The sequence below is a fragment of the Lissotriton helveticus genome, chromosome 5_1 (assembly GCF_964261635.1).
Source record: "Lissotriton helveticus chromosome 5_1, aLisHel1.1, whole genome shotgun sequence".
Classification (NCBI taxonomy): domain Eukaryota; kingdom Metazoa; phylum Chordata; class Amphibia; order Caudata; family Salamandridae; genus Lissotriton; species Lissotriton helveticus.
The window spans coordinates 943,783,744-943,804,812 of NC_136065.1; the positions used below are offsets into that span (position 1 = coordinate 943,783,744).

The 21,069-nt window shown below is 40.7% G+C and overlaps 1 protein-coding gene across 1 annotated transcript in view; it reads left to right on the plus strand.

Moving 5' to 3' along the window:
* Positions 1-21,069, plus strand: part of LOC144752573 (DNA nucleotidylexotransferase-like) — a 418,512-nt gene that overhangs the window by 155,466 nt on the left and 241,977 nt on the right. The window contains exon 4 of the mRNA XM_078640461.1: positions 2,053-2,136. Coding sequence (XP_078496587.1) covers positions 2,053-2,136 — 84 coding nt within the window. The remainder of the gene's footprint in view (positions 1-2,052; positions 2,137-21,069) is intronic.

Genomic DNA, 21,069 nt, shown 5'->3' on the forward strand with positions numbered 1-21,069 from the left:
AATTTGGACGCAGCCATTTGCCAATCAGTCTTGACCCTGCCCCACCTGGGAACAGTTTAGCCCTAACTGCCAAGTCAGCTTCTCTCTGGACTGGAACCAAGCATCCCGGGGACCGGTTTCGGGGCGTCACCCATCATCAGCCAGGTTAGCTTGAATCCAGCAACCAATCCAACAATTCAAAAACCCCCAGGCCACGGACCTCCTCAATAAACCTAGCCGCAAAACACCTACTCTGCCTGCATTCACAGACCAGCTCTTGCTCTTACCTCGCATGCCGAGTACTGCTTCCAGGTGAACGGTTGAGTTGAGAGCATGCCCCCTCCAAGGAGCGTAGACTGAAACGCTGCAAAATAATCAAAATACCAAGCGCTGATGCTTGTGGTGAAAGGTTTTAAATAGCCTGTCAATCAAGATTATATTTTACAGCTGGGCCTCCTGTTGCCATGGCGCTTGGTACTTGGAGTCACTACAGCCTTTGGCAGAATTAAGTGACCTCTCACTACCACAGTGAAGTGGGGGGGGGTGTCTGTACCCTATGCTCTTGCCTATAGGACTTGGACCTGGTGGTATAGTGCTGCGTGTATGGGGTCATGGCAGTCTGAAGGCAAAAAGGTAGAGGTAAAACCACACCAAGGATGACAGGTCTAACAAAAAGCTAGTTAGTTAGCCTCCTGTTATGCTCCAGGAACTCAAAAGCTGCAAGAAGCCCACACCGTCAAGAGCCCAGATGACCAGTTCGGTATGGATATGCCTTGGACCCTGTTGGTGGCTTCTGAGAGATTAAGTACTAACTCCCTTGATGTGTCCAAAAGGTCCTGGGCCCTTGGTTGGTGTTGAAGGGTACTCTTTCCCCCTTTAAAATTGCATGGCTGAACACTTGGAAACTTTTTCTGAATGTTCTGCAAAAAGAACTATGGGCTAAAGCCGAGCAACACCAATGTCGAACTGCAGGTCAGACTAAACTTGCTGGTGCCACGCTAAAAGGTTTCTGACTTCCCAAAAAGGTTTACAGTCCGAACATAGACGACTTCACCATGACCACCCTAAGCAGCACCCCAATAACAATGCTGCCTTCCTGGGCCCCAACTTTGGACTTCACACACTCTGAGTTTTCCCTTCTTCGACGACATGAGCCGTGAACTTCCAGCCAGAGTGGAGGCACCAACTGAGGTCCTACGCTACACTCACCTGCCTTTGACAAGTCCCTCTTCGGATTCAGTTGCAGCCTGACATGCCAATGGCCTCACTCATGAGGGCTTTTATTCAGAAAAATGACTAAATCAACAGGTAAACTTTCAACCAGGATAAACCTGGTCCCTGTATATGACCCATGCTCCATCACATCAGCCTTATCTATTGACTTTGACTCCGTAGTTGGCACTTTGTACTTTTTGGTGCTAGAAACACTTAAAACTTTGAAAAATCATATCTCGGTTCTGTACACCATAGTGTCTGATCACTTCATGTTCACTGTGAATTTTAGGTGCATTTCTGAGCGTTTTTTAAAGATATATTATGGTTTCATAAAAAAGGCAAAATATCTTTACTGTAGCCTTTGTTTTATATATTTGAGATGAATAATGAACTGTTTCTAATTACTCTGAAACACATATCGCTTGCCTTCCATTGACATACAGACCTGCCTGATATTTTGGGGGAAGGGGTGTTTTTTTGTATAAATAAAACTGCACTGAAAGACCATCTTCCAATTCATGTTCCTGAAGGCTGACACACTATAAAGGAGGAGGTTATATCGCATAGTGAGAGATTAGTGACTTCTATTTCCAGTACATGAATGCAGCATTTTACGCCCTCGTAACATTCACATACTAACAGCACATCAATTATAGTTTTTCAAAATGTAATTACCAGTTTCAATTCAAAACACATTATGCGAGGACATAAACTAAGGATGAATTTCTCCAGCATGCATGCAACCGAAGTTCAGTGCATGTGCTTTCTGATTTTTGTTCACATTCGTCTTTCAATTATCAATACAACTTTAAGCTATTTATACTAACATCACCTCTCTTTGTTTCCTTGTTCGTGTAGCAGTTTGAACGTGACTTAAGGAGATATGCCGTCCATGAAAGGAACATGATACTGGATAATCATGCCCTGTTTGACAAAACAAAGGTACAGTGCACTTTTGTTATGACGATAAATCATTCATTACCAGCTTAACCGTTTCTCTAATGAGCTGTGCACTCTGCTGAATGTTGCTGCCTCTCGTGAGTACAGTGACACCTTCAAAGCCTGACAGCCATTGAGAGGCAAAATATGTGCATGTCAATGTCGCACATGAGAACACTGGCTTTATATCTGCAACTGTGTCCACACTGCCAGTGGACGTGATTATACACGTTACATAATTCATAAGAAAGTTTTTTGTAAGACAAGCATTTTGTAAAATATAGCCAGGTTTTGCATCAGTATTCTAAAATTGCAAAGAAAATATTAAGGGACACGGGGCTTTCTCTTACTCCGTGATATAATTGTCCTGTAACAATCTTCAGACTTAGGGCCTGACCACCTCACCTCACTGAGGTCAAAGGGCGTCTTGAAAAGTGCCTTCGAGAGTAGAGAGTAAAACAGGTATCCTTACCTTCTCTTGCATCACTAGTGCTAATTTGAGCCTTTGGTTGCTGGTGGGGACCACCAGCACTCATTTTTGGGGTATGGCACTTGGCAAGAAAGAGAAAAATAAACCTAGAGGAAAGAAGGAGGAAGAAAAAGGCGGAAAACCCGCGACTAAGAGCGAAAGAAAGAGTAAGACACAGATTCAGGGAATGTCTGATAGTGGAATAAAAAGGCATGAGGTGACTTCATGTTTGACCTCTTCCATGCTGATGACGACAGCACGGTGGCGCTGTTCTGATGACGAGCTGAGCTCGTCATGGCCTCCGCGGAACGACCACGCGGGGATAATGCCCCCGCCTTGCTGGGTGTTCCATTGAGCGGGCAGGGCCATGACGAGCTCAGCTCATCGGTAAACATCACTTACAATGAAACTTTTACAACGCACTACCATTACAACGCGGTCATTACAACGCAAACCATTACAACGCATTGCGCTGGGGGGCGCTCTAAGATAGGGAATAAGTTTAATTTACTATCCAACACCTTCCCTAGTGTCCACGGGGACTGGAGTTGGAATAGTAAATTAAACTATTCACTATCCAGCACCCAAAAGCGCTATGCGTTGTAACGGTATGCGATGTAAAAACCGCGTTGTAAAGGCAGGCGTTGTAATAGCCTGCGTTGTAACATCATACATCCCAGCTCATCATCAGCACAGGGCCACCGTGCTGCATGACGAGCTGAGCTCGTCATCAGCACCGTGGCGCTGCGTGTGGCCCCCCTGCCCCCGTGCCGCGGGGGAATTAGCCCCGCGGCGATGGAGTTAATCAATCATGGGATTCGCCCACTGACAATTATTAGGAGTGGCTGTGGGCTTCTAAGCAGAGCATTGGGCACTGATACGTAGGGCCATATTTATGGCAAATTCGCACAAGAAATGTGGCAAATTCCTGCCTTTGTCCCTGCGCTGGCGTCATTTTGGCTTCTTAGTTCCAACTCAAGCACCCTTGCACACCGGTACAAGGATGCCTGCTATGGATTGTTTTTGTGCAGCAAGGGGCACTTTTTCTGCACAAGAACAATCCCCTCAGGCATTTTCCTCTTTTCATTTGTGCTGCAATGCAGCACACACAGAAATAGGAAGTAAAAAGAAGAACTAAAGATATTTCTCCTCATCATGCCTCTCCTGGGAAGGCGTAGCATTTTGGCGCATTCCCAGGTCTACCAGCAATGTTAAATCTGGGACTGCAGCAAAATCCATGGGAGTTGCATTGGATCACCCAAACAACATCTCTAGAACGCCTTCCAGGGCAACGTGACGCATCTCAGTGATTGGCACCGTGTTGTATTATGAAGCCATTCAGGGCCACGCAAGGTGGCCTTGCGTGGCTTCATATATTGCATTTTGAGATTGTGTTGCACTTGCACCATGCTGCGTGATGCAAGCATGATTCACTAGATGACCACTTTAAAAAGAGAATTTAGCAAAAAAGCAATCGCCATTCACATCCCTCCCAGCCTAACTTTACTCCATCTGGTAGACAGGAATTCCATTCAGAATCTTCTACTGTGACTCCACAAACTTGTCTTGTGACCATCGTCATACTACACTAGTACCTTAATCCCCACTTATGTGCTCATGTTTGACAGTTTTCGCCTACTTCAAGGTCAAACAACACTACCATTTCATTGCTTCTTTCCCAGCTACCCCTGTCTGCTTCAGCAAATGTGAAATGTCTTAGGGAAAGGCACAACTTCCATCATTCGACTGTTAAATAGCACTATAGAAATACAATTTCATGCACACATTCATCCTTTGGGGTAACTTTGATGCTATAATATATTGTGCTTTGTTATGTTATTTTTCTACTAGGTAATTTGCAAATTGCAACCATTTCCACTGGAGAGACTTTTATGGGTTAAAGTGGTCTCTCTTGATCCTTGTTGCGGTTTCTGGGATTTCACTTTTCTTTTTTCGGGCTACATTTTACCTCTTTTTGGTGCTTCATTACTATTTTATATTCCTAAGAACTGATTTGGACTCTTTCAGGGGTAGGGAGTACTCATCACCATGCATTAATCAAGACTTTTTACATGGAATTTGTAGGTTTTTCTAATGTTACCGGCTATGCCCATAAAATGCTTATGTCACAAGACTGTAAAAAACTGTCTATCTACCTATATACATATTGATTCCTATTCAACGTAGAGCTCCAATCCTCCTCAGTGTTCTTTCAGAATGTGTTAGAATTGGGATAGACTGAGAATATCAAATCCTAAATAAGTATATATGTGTATGTATACACACACACACACACACACACACATATACATATATATAAATATATATACATACATATATAAATGCATATATATATATATATATATATATAAAATTCACTGAAAAAACCATAGGTTTCAGGCCTTATATAGTTAGGAATTAGCATTAAAAAAACCTTTGAAATTCACTGAAAAAAACCATAGGTTTCAGGAGTTATATAGTTAGGAATTAGTTTTTAAAAAACCTTTGAAATTCACTCAAAAAACTATAAGTTTTAGTGGTGTTATAGTTAGCTGGACATTTTACTCATACAAAACCAATGAAATTGCTCCTATATAGTTAGTTGTACTAACTATATTTCGCGCACCCGCAATCCACTGCTGATGATGTCACATATTAGATCATTCATGACATGGTCAGTGACATCACTGATGACATCTCAAATGACATCACTGATGACATCACTGATGACATCATCCAGTTAATGTGGTTTGCTTCGTTATTTAAATATGCATTATATATATAGCAATTTACATTGAAGAATGAGTGGATATATATAAATAAATATTTGGATGGAGGATTTAGTAGCAGTGTAATTGACTGTTTACTTGACCAATTTATAATGTCTCACTAAATATAGTGGATAGTGACTAAACTGTGTGAATATCTGTATCACTTTGTCAGTTGTTGTGTAAACTGATTCTACAGTTGGTTACTAGCTATGTGAAAGTCTATATTAGTTATTGATTAGTTAACTGAGTATTTGTATGGGAGTGTGAAAGTGTGTGTGGTTCGGTGGGGGGTGTGTGACTGTCCAAAGATGTGTGAATAGTTGATTCAGTAGATATATGAAGTTAAAACTACATGTTCTAACAGTTTGGGTGAGGGAATCTCTTTATGGGTGTGGTGATGAGCAAATATATTTCTCAAAGGTACAGGTCCAACAAACTAGAAAAATAAAAGGCAGTGTATGTGTCAGTTGTTGTATATAAATAAGTATACATAAGACACAATGATTGTGTGAGTGACTGTATGGATAACTGTATACTTGTAATTAGGCATGGGCGGATTTTGCGGATCCACGATTCACGAATTTGCGTATTCACGGATCGTGGATCCGCAAAATCCGTGGATTTAGCGGATCGGCGGATTTGGGGGCGGGGCTTCCATGCCAGGACCATCGTGCCAGATTGAACCCTGCCCTTCGTATTTATTCAAGAAGACGCCACCGTTTTGTGCCATACCTCTACTCAACTGGAGTACTTTCTACTGGATAATCAGTAAGTGCTACCTCGTTGGGTAAATGTATAGTGCTTTTACTACACTACAGCTACCTAAAGTGCCAGAGAGTTGTCAACAGCGACCAGGTGTGTGTTACTATGCAATCGCGCCGAAGGGCGCAGGGGTCCCTTGAGTGACCTATCATAGTGGGTAAATGGCGGGAAGACGGTGCACACCTCGAGTGTGTGGGCGGGGCCAAACGGACGGGGCTTCCATGCGAGTGCACATGCCTCTTGTGTGTATAAAAGGTCAGAGACTGATCAGAGCAGTAGATGTAGAGACAGAAGCTCCTGGTCACATAACAGCACGGGGATTGCGCTCGTGAAGGTCAAAGATGCAAAGGCCTTTGTCCAGCGTCACAGCTGATTTTCGACGGTATATTTGGGAAGAAGGCACACCTGCCCAGCCTCCACAACGCTCACGATTGTTTTTGGGCTGATGAATGAGTCACTGAATGTAAGCTTCAACTAGGGCACGTGCTGTATTGATATCTGTAAGTGCTTCCTGTTGAGGTTTAATTTTTGTGCCAGGACCATCGTGCCAGAATGAACCCTGCCCTTCATATTTATTCAAGAAGAAGCCACCGTTTTGTGCCATACCTCTACTCAACTGGAGTACTTTCTACTGGATAATCAGTAAGTGCTACCTCGTTGGGTAAATGTATAGTGCTTTTACTACACGACAGCTGCTTAAAGTGCCAGAGAGTTGTCTACAGCGACCAGGTGTGTGTTACTATGCAATCGCGCCGAAGGGCGCAGGGGTCCCTTGAGTGATCTGCCCATCATAGTGGGTAAATGGCGGGAAGACGGTGCACACCGTGAGTGTGTGGGCGGGGCCAAACGGACGGCGCTTCCAAGCGAGTGCACATGGCTCTTGTGTGTATAAAAGGTCAGAGACTGATCAGAGCAGCAGATGTAGAGACAGAAGCTCCTGGTCACATAACAGCACGGGGATTGCGCTCGTGAAGGTCAAAGATGCAAAGGCCTTTGTCCAGCGTCACAGCTGATTTTCGACGGTATATTTGGGAAGAAGGCACACCTGCCCAGCCTCCACAACGGTATTATTACATTCCTGGTCTGATGTAACTAATTTACGATGGCGCCGGCAAGCTGCCAGCCCATCCTAAAATAGTTACAAAATTAGCTTCAACAGGAAGCTCTAATAGATTAAATAAAGAAGGCGCTCGATGACCTGCTTTATCTTATCTATTAGAGCTTCCTGTTGAAGCTAATTTAGTAACTATCTTAGGATGGCGCTGGCAGCTTGCCGGCGCCATCGTAAATTAGTTACAACAGACCAGGAATGGTTGAACTTTTGCCCCCGGAATCCGCCGCTCGCGGATTGCGAATTTTCGGCAAATTCGCAAGAGTTCGCGGATCGTGAATTTACCGAAAATTCGCAAAATCCGCGATCGGAGCGGATTTAGCGCTCATGCTTACTTGTAATAATGATTTTATAATTCACTAAGTATGACTTACTATCTAAATGAATAGAATAAGTGGTGTTTGTATAAGTGTTTTGCTAAGTAAATATGTAAGTATGATCCATTGTTTGCATAAGTGAGTAGGATGACTTCATATGTGAATAGGATGCGTGCTGTTGTTTAATGTCGATATGGATGTATAAGTATTTTTGATAGTGTTCTATTGTTCATTGACAGCATGTATGAGTGAATCCATAGGTAAGTGATTAGATGTGTGTATACATCTATGAATCACTGAGTGGGTTTTTAGATATTTGTATTGCTGTGACAATGGATTTAAATATGATACTCTGTATTTTACAAAGAGTGATGAAAAATTGTAATAGTGTATGAAAAGGTGTATGTGATTGTCACGTGGATGATGTCATCAGTGATGTCATCAGTGATGTCATTTGAGATGTCATCAGTGATGTCACTGACCATGTCATGAATGATCTAATATGTGACATCATCAGCAGTGGATTGCGGGTGCGCGAAATATAGTTAGTACAACTAAATATATAGGAGCAATTTCATTGGGTTTGTATGAGTAAAATGTCCAGCTAACTATAACACCACTAAAACTTATAGTTTTTTGAGTGAATTTCAAAGGTTTTTTAAAAACTAATTCCTAACTATATAACTCCTGAAACCTATGGTTTTTTCAGTGAATTTCAAAGGTTTTTTTAAATGCTAATTCCTAACTATATAAGGCCTGAAACCTATGTTTTTTTCAGTGAATTTCAAAGGTTTTTTAAATGCTAATTCCTAACAATATAAGGCCTGAAACCTATGGTTTTTTCAGTGAATTTCAAAGGTTTTTTAAATGCTAATTCCTAACTATATAAGGCCTGAAACCTATGGTTTTTTCAGTGTTTTTTTTTATAAAAAAATTGATTGTTAACTGGCTTATTAAGTGTATCTTAGTGAATACATATATTAGCGAGTAATGTTTAAATATTTAAATATATGCATGAGTGATGTAATATGTGATGTCATCAGCAGTGCATTGCAGACGTGCAAGTTATAGTGAGTCCAACTAACTATAACGTGGGAATTTCAATGGTTTTATGTGAGTAAAATTTCCAGCTAACTATAACTGGTGTGAAACCTATGGTTTTTTCAGTGAATTTCAAAGGTTTTTTAAATGCTAATTCCTAACTATAACTGGTGTGTAACCTCTGGTTTTTTCAGTGAATATATATATATATATAAAATTTCTATGGCAAAATGAAACCCCTCATGTTGTTCCTTTTCAAATTAAATGTATTAAGTGTTACCACTTTATTCCAATCAAGATGACTTCAGGTGTGCCATAGTTTTGTCATAAGTAAGACTGTTAGCGTTCTAGTTGTTCTTTAGAACACTCTGGGACATTCTGTCATTGGGCTATAGTTGGGCTACATCTGGCTGATATTTGGGCTACATTTGGGCTCTTTTGTCTCTGGTGGCCATCTTGGGAGACTGCATATCAGAATTTTTTTAATGAAATATAAGAGGATTTGAGAAGTCACTCAAAATGTGCCCTAATTTTTCTTTTTTCAGCACTAATCATAATTTCTATGGCAAAATGAACCCCCTCATTTTGTTCCTTTGCAAATTAAATGTTTTAAGTGTTAACACTTTATTCCAATCAAGATGACTTCAGGTGTGCCATACTTTTGTCATAAGTAAGACTGTTAGCGCTCTAGTTGTTCTTTAGAACACTCTGGGACATTCTGTCATTGGGCTATAGTTGGGCTACATCTGGCTGATATTTGGGCTACATTTGGTTTTGTTGTCTCTTGTGGCCATCTTTGGGCTACATTGGGCTACATTGGGCTACATTTGGGCTCTAACATATATATAGCCCAATGTAGCCCAATATATATTTTTTCAAAGTTAATTTTCGTAAAAACCACTGGAGCACATATCTTGAGACATAGCAAAGGCACATCGGGCTACCAGTCCCTACAATTTTGCCAAGTTTGGTGGAAAACCATTCAGCCTTTCGGGCTAAAAGTGAGTCCAACCGCCCTATGGAAATTAACATGGGGAAAACACGTTTTGGGACCCCCTTTTATCTCGGCCCCCGCTTGACGAATCCCCCCCAAACTTTCAGGGAAGGAGCGGAGCGCCGCGAGGCAAAGTTAAGGAAAATTGCAGGAAGATTTCTCAACCGGCGCCAAAGTTATTCCCAATAGAATGTTGCGATTTCCCTATGGAAAACAATCCTAACTATATATACCTACTGGCTATCGCCAGTAGGTAATATATATATATATATATATATATATATATATATATATATATATATATATTCACTGAAAAAAACATAGGTTTCAGGAGTTATATAGTTAGGAATTAGCTTTTTACAAAACCTTTGAAATTCACTCAAAAAACTATAAGTTTTAGTGGTGTTATAGTTAGCCGGACATTTTACTCATACAAAACCATTGAAATTGCTCCTATATAGTTAGTTGTACTAACTATATGTCGCGCACCCGCAATCCACTGCTGATGATGTCACATATTAGATCATTCATGACATGGTCAGTGACATCATTGATGACATCTCAAATGACATCACTGATGACATCACTGATGACATCATCCAGTGAATGTGGTTTGCTTCGTTATTTAAATATGCATTATATATATAGCAATTTGCATTGAAGAATGAGTGGATATATGTAAATAAATATTGGATGGAGGATTTAGTAGCAGTGTAATTGACTGTTTACTTGACCAATTTATAATGGCTCACTAAATATAGTGGATAGTGACTAACTGTGTGAATATCGGTATCACTTTGTCAGTTGTTGTGTAAACTGATTCTACAGTTGGTTACTAGCTATGTGAAAGTCTATATTAGTTATTGATTAGTTAACTGAGTATTTGTATGCGAGTGTGAAAGTGTGTGTGGTTCGGTGGGGGGTGTGTGACTGTCCAAAGATGTGTGAATAGTTGATTCAGTAGATATATGAAGTTAAAACTACATGTTCTAACAGTTGTTTGGGTGAGTGAATATCTTTATGGGTCTGGTGATGAGCAAATATATTTCTCAATGGTACAGGTCCAACAAACTAGAAAAATAAAAGGCAGTGTATGTGTCAGTTGTTGTATATAAATAAGTATACATAAGACACAATGATTGTGTGAGTGACTGTATGGATAAGGGAACTTGTAATAATGATTTTATAATTCACTAAGTATGACTTACTATCTAAATGAATAGAAGAATTGGTGTTTGTATAAGTGTTTTGCTAAGTAAATATGTAAGTATGATCCATTGTTTGCATAAGTGAGTAGGATGACTTCATATGTGAATAGGATGCGTGCTGTTGTTTAATGTCGATATGGATGTATAAGTATTTTTGATAGTGTTCTATTGTTCATTGACAGCATGTATGAGTGAATCCATAGGTAAGTGATTAGATGTGTGTATACATCTATGAATCACTGAGTGGGTTTTCAGATACTTGTATTGCTGTGACAATGGATTTAAATATGATACTCTGTATTTTACAAAGAGTGATGAAAAATTGTAATAGTGTATGAAAAGGTGTATGTGATTGTCACGTGGATGATGTCATCAGTGATGTCATCAGTGATGTCATTTGAGATGTCATCAGTGATGTCACTGACCATGTCATGAATGATCTAATATGTGACATCATCAGCAGTGGATTGCGGGTGCGCGAAATATAGTTAGTACAACTAACTATATAGGAGCATTTTCAATGGTTTTGTATGAATAAAATGTCCAGCTAACTATAACACCACTAAAACTTATAGTTTTTTGAGTGAATTTCAAAGGTTTTGTAAAAGCTAATTCCTAACTATATAACTCCTGAAACCTTTGGTTTTTTCAGTGAATTTCAAAGGTTTTTTAAATGCCAATTCCTAACTATATAAGGCCTGAAACCTATGGTTTTTTCAGTGAATTTGCAAGGTTTTTTTAAATGCTAATTCCTAACTTTATAAGGCCTGAAACCTATGGTTTTTTCAGTGAATTTCAAAGGTTTTTTAAATGCTACTTCCTAACTATATAAGGCCTGAAACCTATGGTTTTTTCAGTGAATTTGCAAGGTTTTTTAAATGCTAATTCCTAACTATATAAGGCCTGAAACCTATGGTTTTTTCAGTGAATTTCAAAGGTTTTTTAAATGCTAATTCCTAACTATATAAGGCCTGAAACCTATGGTTTTTTCAGTGAATTTCAAAGGTTTTTTTATTGCTAATTCTTTTAGCGGATAACGTTTAAATATATTAATATGCTAGTGGGACCACCTGAGGAGCCCTAAGGGGTCAGGGTGTTTCTACCCTGCCCCCTTTTTGTGTTCTACACATTTGTTTTTCTGCTTTCTTGTGCCTCAGTCTACTAAGACCCAAGATGGATGCCAACACTTCCTGGTTAGAAGTGTTGACAGCCAATGAGCATGCAGCTTTCTCGGGAAGGCATGCTGATTGGCTGTCACTGTCTGTCAACACTAGCACAAGATGGATGCCAACACCTCCTGGTTAGAAGTGTTGACAGGCAATGACCATGCAGCTTTCTCGGGAAGGCATGCTGATTGGCTGCCACTGTCTGTCAACACTCAAAACCAGGAAGTGTTGCCAGCCATCTTGTGCCTTGTTAGAACCAAGGCACAAGAAAGCAGTGAAACAAAGGTGTGAAACTCGCAAAGGGGCCAGAGTAGAAGCACCCTGACCCCCTAGGCCTGCTCAGGGGGTCCCACAAGGACCCCCAAGGCACAAAAAATTATATTTTTTTTAAAAAAAAGTCGCGGGGTACCTCCAATTTATATAAAAATGCTACATTTTTAAAAAACTCTGTCTTTTTTTTCTCTCCAGGGTACGCGTACCGGTACGTGTACCGATACGTGTACCAGGGCGCTCACCCCCTTAAAAAATGAGTGTGAGTGTGTGTGGTGTGTGTGTGTGGGGGGGTGGGTGTGGGGTGTGTGTGTGGGGAGGTATGTGTGTGGGGTGTGTGTGTAGGATATGTGGGTGTGTGTGGGGGTGTGTGTGTGTGTGTGGGGGGGGTGTGTGGGTGTGTGTGTGTGAGGAGTGTGTGTGTGTGAGGTGTGTGTGTGGTGTGTGTGTGTGTGGGGGGGGGGGTGTGTGTCAGAGGTGTGTGTGTGGGGGGGGGGTTAGGTGTGTGTGGGGTGTGTCTGTGAGGTGTGTGTGTGTGGGGGGAGTGAGGTGTGTGTGGGGGGGGTGGGGTGTGTGGGTGTAGGTGGGGGTGTGGGTGTGTAAGGTGTGTGTGTGGGTGTGTGGGGTGTTTGGGTGTGGGTGGAGGTGTGGGTGTGTGAGGTATGTGTGGGGTGTGTGTGTGGGGGGTGTGGGTGTGGGGTGTGTGTGTGTGGCGGGGGTATGTGTGTGGGGTGTGTGTGTGTATGAGTAAAATGTTCAACTAACTATAACTGGTGTCAAACCTTTGGTTTTTTCAGTGAATTTAATAGGTTTTTTAAATGCTAATTCCTAACTATAACTGGTGTGAAACCTATGTTTTTTTCAGTGAATTTCATAGGTTTTTTAAATGCTAATTCCTAACTATAACTGGTGTGAAACCTATGTTTTTTTCAGTGAATTTCAAAGGTTTTTTAAATGCTTATTCCTAACTATATAAGGCCTGAAACCTTTGGTTTTTTCAGTGAACTCGCAAGGTTTTTAAATGCTAATTCTATTAGCGGATAACGTTTATATATGTTAATATCCTTTTGGGACCACCTGAACAGCCCTAGGGGGGTCAGGGTGTTTCTACAAGGCCCCCAAATCTTTTTTTTTTTATAAAAAATGAGGTACCGTAAGCGTACCCTGCGACTTTTCGAATTTATTTTTTTTTTTTTTTGGGCCTTGGGGGTCCTTGTGGGACCCCCTGAGCAGGCCTAGGGGGTCAGGATGCTTCTACCCTGCCCCCTTTTGGAGTTCTACACGTTTGTTTTTCTGCTTTCCTGTGCCTCAGTCTACCGAGGCACAAGATGGCTGCCAACAGTTTCTGTTTTGGAGTGTTGACAGACATTGGCAGCCAATCAGAATGCAGCTCGCGCACTAGAGGTACGCGTACGTGCGCGTACGGTACGCGTACAGGTAAGCTCACGGGTAAGCTGCTATAGATATATATATTGTTTTGAACCTAAATTACTCAAAATCCACTGGAACACATATCTTGAGACATAGCAAAGGCACATCGGGCTACCAGTCCCTACAATTTTGCCAAGTTTGGTGGAAAACCATTCAGCCGTTCGGGCTAAAAGTGAGTCCAACCGCCCTATGGAAATTAACATGGGGAAAACACGTTTTGGGACCCCCTTTTATCTCGGCCCCCGCTTGACGAATCCCCCCGAAACTTTCAGGGAAGGAGCGGAGCGCAGCGAGGCAAAGTTCAGGAAAATTACAGGCAGATCCCTCAACCGGCGCCAAAGTTATTCCCAATAGAATGTTGCAATTTCCCTATGGAAAACAATCCTAACTATATATACCTACTGGCGACCGCCAGTAGGTAATATATATATATATATATATATATATATATATATATATATATATATATATATATATATATATATATATATATATATATATATATATATATATATATATATATATATATATATATATATATATATATATATATATATATATATATATATATATATATGTGTGTGTGTGTGTGTGTGTGTATGAATAATTAAAGGTTACAAGGGCGTTATAGTTAGGAAATAGAATTTCAAAAACTTTAGAAGTTCACTGAAAAAGCAAAGGTTACAGGGATGTTTTAGTTAGGCTCAGATTTCAGTCGTACAAAACCAGTGAAATATGGCAGTTATGGTTACCTGAGCTAACTATAACGTATGCCCCCACAATATACAGCTTATGACCTCATATTTTACATATTCCATGATGTGGTCAGTGACATTACTGGTGACATCACTCATGATTTAACAAATGACATCACTGATGATATCTACAGAACCACTCGTATGTTCATTTACACCCCCATGCAACATCTCATATGCCCAATCACATACCAACACAACCACTCACAGACCCCTTCACGGACCCATACAGTAATTACACACTGACTCATGGCCTCCATTGAGACATTCATTCACTCACTCAGTCGTACAGCCACTTACATAGCTATTCATTCACCTATACAGCTACTGATACAACCAGTCTCTCACCCATACAGCCACACACACAACCACACATCCAGCAATACAGCTACTCGCATACCCACCCATTCACCTACATAGTCACTCACACACCTGTTCGCTCACCCATGCAGCCTCACAACATAGCCACTCACTCACCGATACAAGCACTCACACACTCACTCACACATGCATACAATCACACATTCGCTCGCTCATCCATACAGCGATTCACACATACACTCACTCTCCAATGCAGTCACTCATATACCGACTCACTTAACCAAACACCCACTAAAACAGCAACTCACTTACCCATACAGCTACTTACACACCTAGTCACTCACTCATACAGCTATTAAGACACCCATTCACTCACCCATACAGTCACTACATACCCAGTTACCCACCCATAGAACCACTTACACTGCCACTCATTCACCCATGCAGCCGATGACACGCCCACTCACTCACCAATACAGCTACTCAAACATCATCTCACTGGATGTATGTCAGTACAACGCGATCTTTTAGATCGCGATACATGACAACGCTGCCATTACAACGCAAGTCGTTACAACGACTTGCGTTGTAGGGCGTGGATTGTGAAATATTATAATTTTGTATTCCAACACCAGTCCACGTAACAGTAGGGAAGGTGTTGGAATATAAAATTACAATATTCCTTATACAACAGCACCATCCAGCGCAAGTCGTAGTAACGACTTGCGTTGTAATGGCATCGTTGTAAAGGCAACGCGGTGTAAACACTGCGTTGTAAACAATGTTCCCCATCTCACTCACCCACACAGCTACTTACGCACCCATACAGCAACTTACACACCCATACACACAAGGATACATATAGTCACACAGTAACTTACATAATATATGTTAAAAATAGTATCACTCAGTAGGAATTATGTTATGTTAAATGAATGTATTAAGTGCAACTGTTACCCAAGCATGTCCTGGCACTAGTTCAATACATCAATACACAGAGGAAGGGATAGGAAGAGGTTTGGCCTAGTTTTTAAAAAGCCATGTTTTTAGTGCTTTCCTAAAAGTGATCAATTCAGAAGAGTATCGAATGTGAAAGGGAAGTTGATTCCAAGCCTTGGCAGTGCAGATGACAGAGCTTCTACCACCCTAGGTAGCTCACTTAAGTTTAAGACTACCACAGTCATTGTTCCCAAGGAGCAAAGAGTTCTATTAGGACTACACCAATTGAAGCTCTACCGGAGATGATGTGGGCCACGGTCCTGTAGCGCCTTAAAGGAGGTGAAAAGACTGTTAAAACTAATAGTCTGTTTAATTGGGCGCCAGTGAAGCTTTTTGATTTCGTTTTTTTACAGACTTGAACTTGGCAATGCCTGTTAAGAGTCTAGCTGCAGCATTTTGCAGTAGTTGCAATGTATTCAGATGTTGTTGCTGGAGAAGTGTGGCTCAGGGGTTAGAGGCAGCAGACCCGGAAGCTGAGATCGGTCCTGGACCAGGGTTCAATTCCCGCCTCGGCGGGTCTTGGGCTAAAAATTCCACGGACTCGATAATTCTCGCCCGGTGCCTCCTCGACTCACGGGTTCACACTCTGCGACTCTGGGCAATAGCTTGCTTAATCTCCACAACGGCCCCTCGCGGCGGGATGCCTGACTTTCACCTTGTGGATACCCTGCTATCTCACAGAGGAATACCAGGAAGGGTTCCCTAAGCAAGCACCGGGAAACCCACTGTGAGTAGCTGTGCGCTATATAAGCTCAACTACATACACACATGGTCCATCAAAAGATCATGATGGAGTGGATCTAAAGCAGCAGACAGGTCTAGCATTATTAGAGTGGCATTAGCATCCAGGGCCTCTTTGACTTCTTCAGAATATTTAATAGGAGCTGATTTTGTACTATGGCCTCCTCTGAAGCCGTATTGTGTGGGATCTAATAGTTGGTGATCGTGAATAAATTGAGTTAGCTGTGTGTTCATGGCCCTTTTAAAATTTTTGCCAGGAAGGGAAGCCGTGAAATTGTTAGAAAATTATTTGGGTCCTTCAGTTTGAGACAAGGCTTTTTCAAAAGAGGAAGGATGGATGCCTCCTTCCAAGCTTTAGGAAAGAGTCCAGCTTTGAGCATGGAGTTAAACAGTAAAGTGAGCATTTCAGCTATTGGTTCTGGGGCCATTTTAATCAATACTACTGGACAGGGATCTAGGGGAAAGCCTGATTTGACGAGTTTAAATAAGTCTACAGTTGTTTAAGTGAGAGCAAAGTGTATTTTGACCTTTTTTTTTTTGCAGTCCACACACGGGCGGAGATTCTTCATTTAAGTGTACGACTTTGAACTTGGCAATTAATACTCGATAGATTCACAGGGATAGCTCTCCATTACTTGCAGCATCATTTACTTGCAGCATGGTTGAGGACATGAACTGAGATTAGAAGTATTGCCATACCCCGGGCCCGCTACTCCTTGCTACTCTTTGCAGGTGTACCCCTTGGACACCATCTCTGGTTGCCCGCCATAAATTTTATTCCAAGCATGAGTAGTTAAAGGACTGTTGGGATAGGAGGTGCTTAAAGAGTTGATGGGAAAGATAGTTCAAATAGGACCGCTAAATGATCTGACCAAGTAAGTGGTAAAGAACCTGTATATACTGATTAAGGATGCTTAGCGAAGATGCCATCCAGTGTATGGGCTGCTTTTTAGGTGGGGCATTGTACAATTTTTATTTTTTATTGAGTAGAGCTTTCAGAGAAAATATTGCATATTGTGGTATTACAAAACTCAGAATTGGAGTATCCCTTTTCTCAGCCAGTTATACAACATAAAATTCAAATAATTATCTACGACCTTAATACATAATCAAGAAACTGTACACCCTTATATTCAAGCTTCAGTTTAACATTATACAAGACATTTCCAAATTCAAGCACATTTTTTGGTTGCTCCTATTCGTTTAGCATATGTTTCTTCAAAAAATATCGTACAGACCATTTTATTTATCCATTTCTCAAACACCGCACCAGTACTTCCTTTTTTCTCCAATTTTGTAAAATCAGCGATCGGGCAACCAGCATTGAAGGAGCAAGAAAAAGCCCTTCAGCTTTTGACAATTAAACCTCCCTGCTGTTTACACCAAACAGGGCTGCTTCTGTTATTGGATCATGGTGCTTTTGAATCTCCTGACTAATATACCCAAATTTTTTCTCCCAAAACCCTTCCAACTTAGGACATGAGAAAAATATTTGCCTCCAACCCCCTCCGATCTAGCACAACAACGAAAACACCGATTTTCGACCCCTGGGTACATTTTGTTTAAAGCCTTAGGAGTATAATAAGCCATCCAATGTGCAAGAAAAGCCATTATTTTATAACTGGCAGCTTTGAGAGTCTTATTTGCTCTAGTTGATATTTTCTGCCACTCTTGTTGGGAAAAGAGACACAGGGTTTCTGAAGCAACTTTTTCCAAGAACTTGGAAACCAGAGGAGATTTGTCTTGTGTCCGAATTAGACAATACCAATTGCCTATCCCACTCATATTGGAAGTAAACAAAGCAATTGCTACCTTCGAGGGGGAGCTATTAGATAAAAAATTATATTTCTTGAATACATAAACTATTTGGATATATTAAAAAAATGTGGGTTTATTCGGACCATAGCATCTGGCCTGGACTTCTTCCCAAGTAATCATTCTTTCCCGAATAATAAACTGATTAACTGCCTCAAGACCGGCATCGTGCCAATTTTTCAACTGAGCTCAATGAAAATTGAGGCCCAGTTCTCTGTATTCACTTAGTTTTAAGGAGAAAACCCCGGGGAATGCACTCTGTTTAAAAACATTACGAAGTCTAATTGAAAAGTCAAAAAGCGATTTGTACCTTGTTTTTTTTGGAAGTTTAGCTGTTTTAAGAAATGTAAGGATTTGAGTTCCGGCTTTTTGGATCATTTTAGACATGAAAAAATGGTCAATCCTTTTAGATTTAGATATTAAACTGGCTATAAAATCCCAAAATGCAGAATCATAATATAAATGGATATTCAGCAGTGCTAAAACACCCAATTGAGTATCTAACTGTAAAACCGGGAATTTCACTCTAGCTGCCTTTTATTCCAAATGAAGGATCTAAACATAGAATCAATTCCTTTGAAATAACTAAGCTTCATCTTAATAGGAATACTAGCAAAAAGAAATAACAATAGAGGTAATATAGACATCTTGATAAGCGCGACTCGCCCTATCAGGGTTACCAGGAGGCAAGTCAATTTTTCAAATCGTTTCTGGATTTTAAAGCTAGTGGCCTCATAATTCAATTTTGCCAATTGGCCATGTTGTGCTGTCACGAAAATCCCCAAATAGCGTATGTGATCAGCTTTTAAAGCCTGCAGTTTCAAATTCTCACGCAAAAACTCAGCCCCTGTATTTAAAATTATAATTTCAGTTTTGGTGGGGTTAATGTTATATCCCCTATGATTACTATTTTTTAAATTCCTTCAAGATCATTTCTATATTAGATTTTTCAGGAGATAAATACAAGATGGTATCGTCAGCAAACAGTTTTAATTTTGCCATGCCGGCGATTGGAGGTTTAATACCGCAATTTTTTGTTAGCTAATTGTTCTATAAAAAAGGGAATAAAAGGGTTGAAAGGGGGCAGCCTTGCCTGGTCCCTCGATTAATATCAACGGACCCTATTTGATCGCCATTAACTACTAATGGCCCCTGAGTCTCTTGATAGATGTTTTGAAGCATTGAAATTACTGGAACAGGGTTCCTAAACCTTAAAAGCCCCCCGAAAAAGTGTCCCAATTAACTAAATAAAAGATTTTTCCGCATCAACCATCATAATGCAGGCTATTATCTTGTTTACATTAAAATAATCTAAATCCTCTATCAAATAACCTGCATTGGAGGACATAGTGCGCTCGGCTATGAACCCTGTTTGATCAGTATGAAATACATACTCCCTTTGCCAAAGGAGTAAAACGCTGTGCCCAGATCTTCATCAAGATTTTGTAATCTGCATTCAATACACTAATTGGTCTGAAGGAATTCACATTATGTGGTGGTTTCCCCTTTTTTACAAAACTGACTACAATCGCCGTCTTAAACTCCGAAGGAACCGCCCCACCGGCTTTAATATAATTTAAAAAGTTTGAGAAGAAAAGGGGTCAACTCTTTTAGAAACATTTTATAGAATTCAATAGGAATTCCATCTTCCCTGCAGGCTTTAGCCCCTGCCATTGATTATTTTACTACCGCCATAATCTCTGATCCAGTTATTTCATTTAGAAACTGAGTAGCTGTGTTCTGCTAAATTTTGGGTAATTGGACTACGGTAAAATATTTGTGGATCTCATCTATAAAGGTTGGATTTTTTGTGGTGTATAATTGAAAATAATGCTCAACAAAGACCCAGGCAATGTCATCTATCTCAGTTACCCTAAGTTTAGTTTTTGGAACGATTATTTCAGGAATACACGCTGATTCCTGTCGAGCCTTAATAGACCAGGCCAGTATTTTCCCCACCATTTAGCTGTCTTCGTAAACCTTTTGTAAATATGTCTGGGAGATATTAATTTCTTCTAAAATGAAGAAATCTCTCAAAGCCTTTTTGGCCTCTTCCCACTGACCCCGTGATGCGGAGGATGGCAATCTGGAAGTACTTTCAAGAGAGAGCTGGAGCTCTACAATTTTTCCTAGTCGTTCCCTAGCTTTACTTGCTGATACAGCTATCATCTGACCTTGGGCCGCGGCCTTAAAAGCACCCCAAACGTAGAAAATATCCCCAGTTCCTTCATTTATGTTGAAGAATTCTAGCATCCATTCCCTAAACTGTTCAAGCCACAAGGGATCCTGAAGGAGAAGACGGTACATCTGCCACCTAGGCCGACTCCTCTTCTGGACCCCTATTTCTACATCGACCTGAACATAAGAGTGATCAGAAAAAGCATTAGCGCCTATTGTGGCAGTTCTGAGGACCAAGGAGCGTGAAACCAAAAATAAGTCTATTTATGAGGCTGTCTGATATTGGCGAGAACGACAAGTGTATTCCCGACCGTTCGGATTTAACACTCGCCAAGGATCAATAACCTGAAGATCCTCTATCACAGCATCTAACATTTTTTTTATCTTAGGTTTCAATTGTTTCTTGTTCCTATTTGATGTATCGATTTTTAAATCTTGTTTAAAATTAAAATCGCTCCCTATCACGATTTGACCAGGGGCTCCTACAAAAGCTTAAAAATAGATTGTAGTGTAGATACCTCATCTGTTATGGGTCCATAGTAGTTGATAAAATTGAATACCTGCTTATTAATCTTAGCCTGGACCCA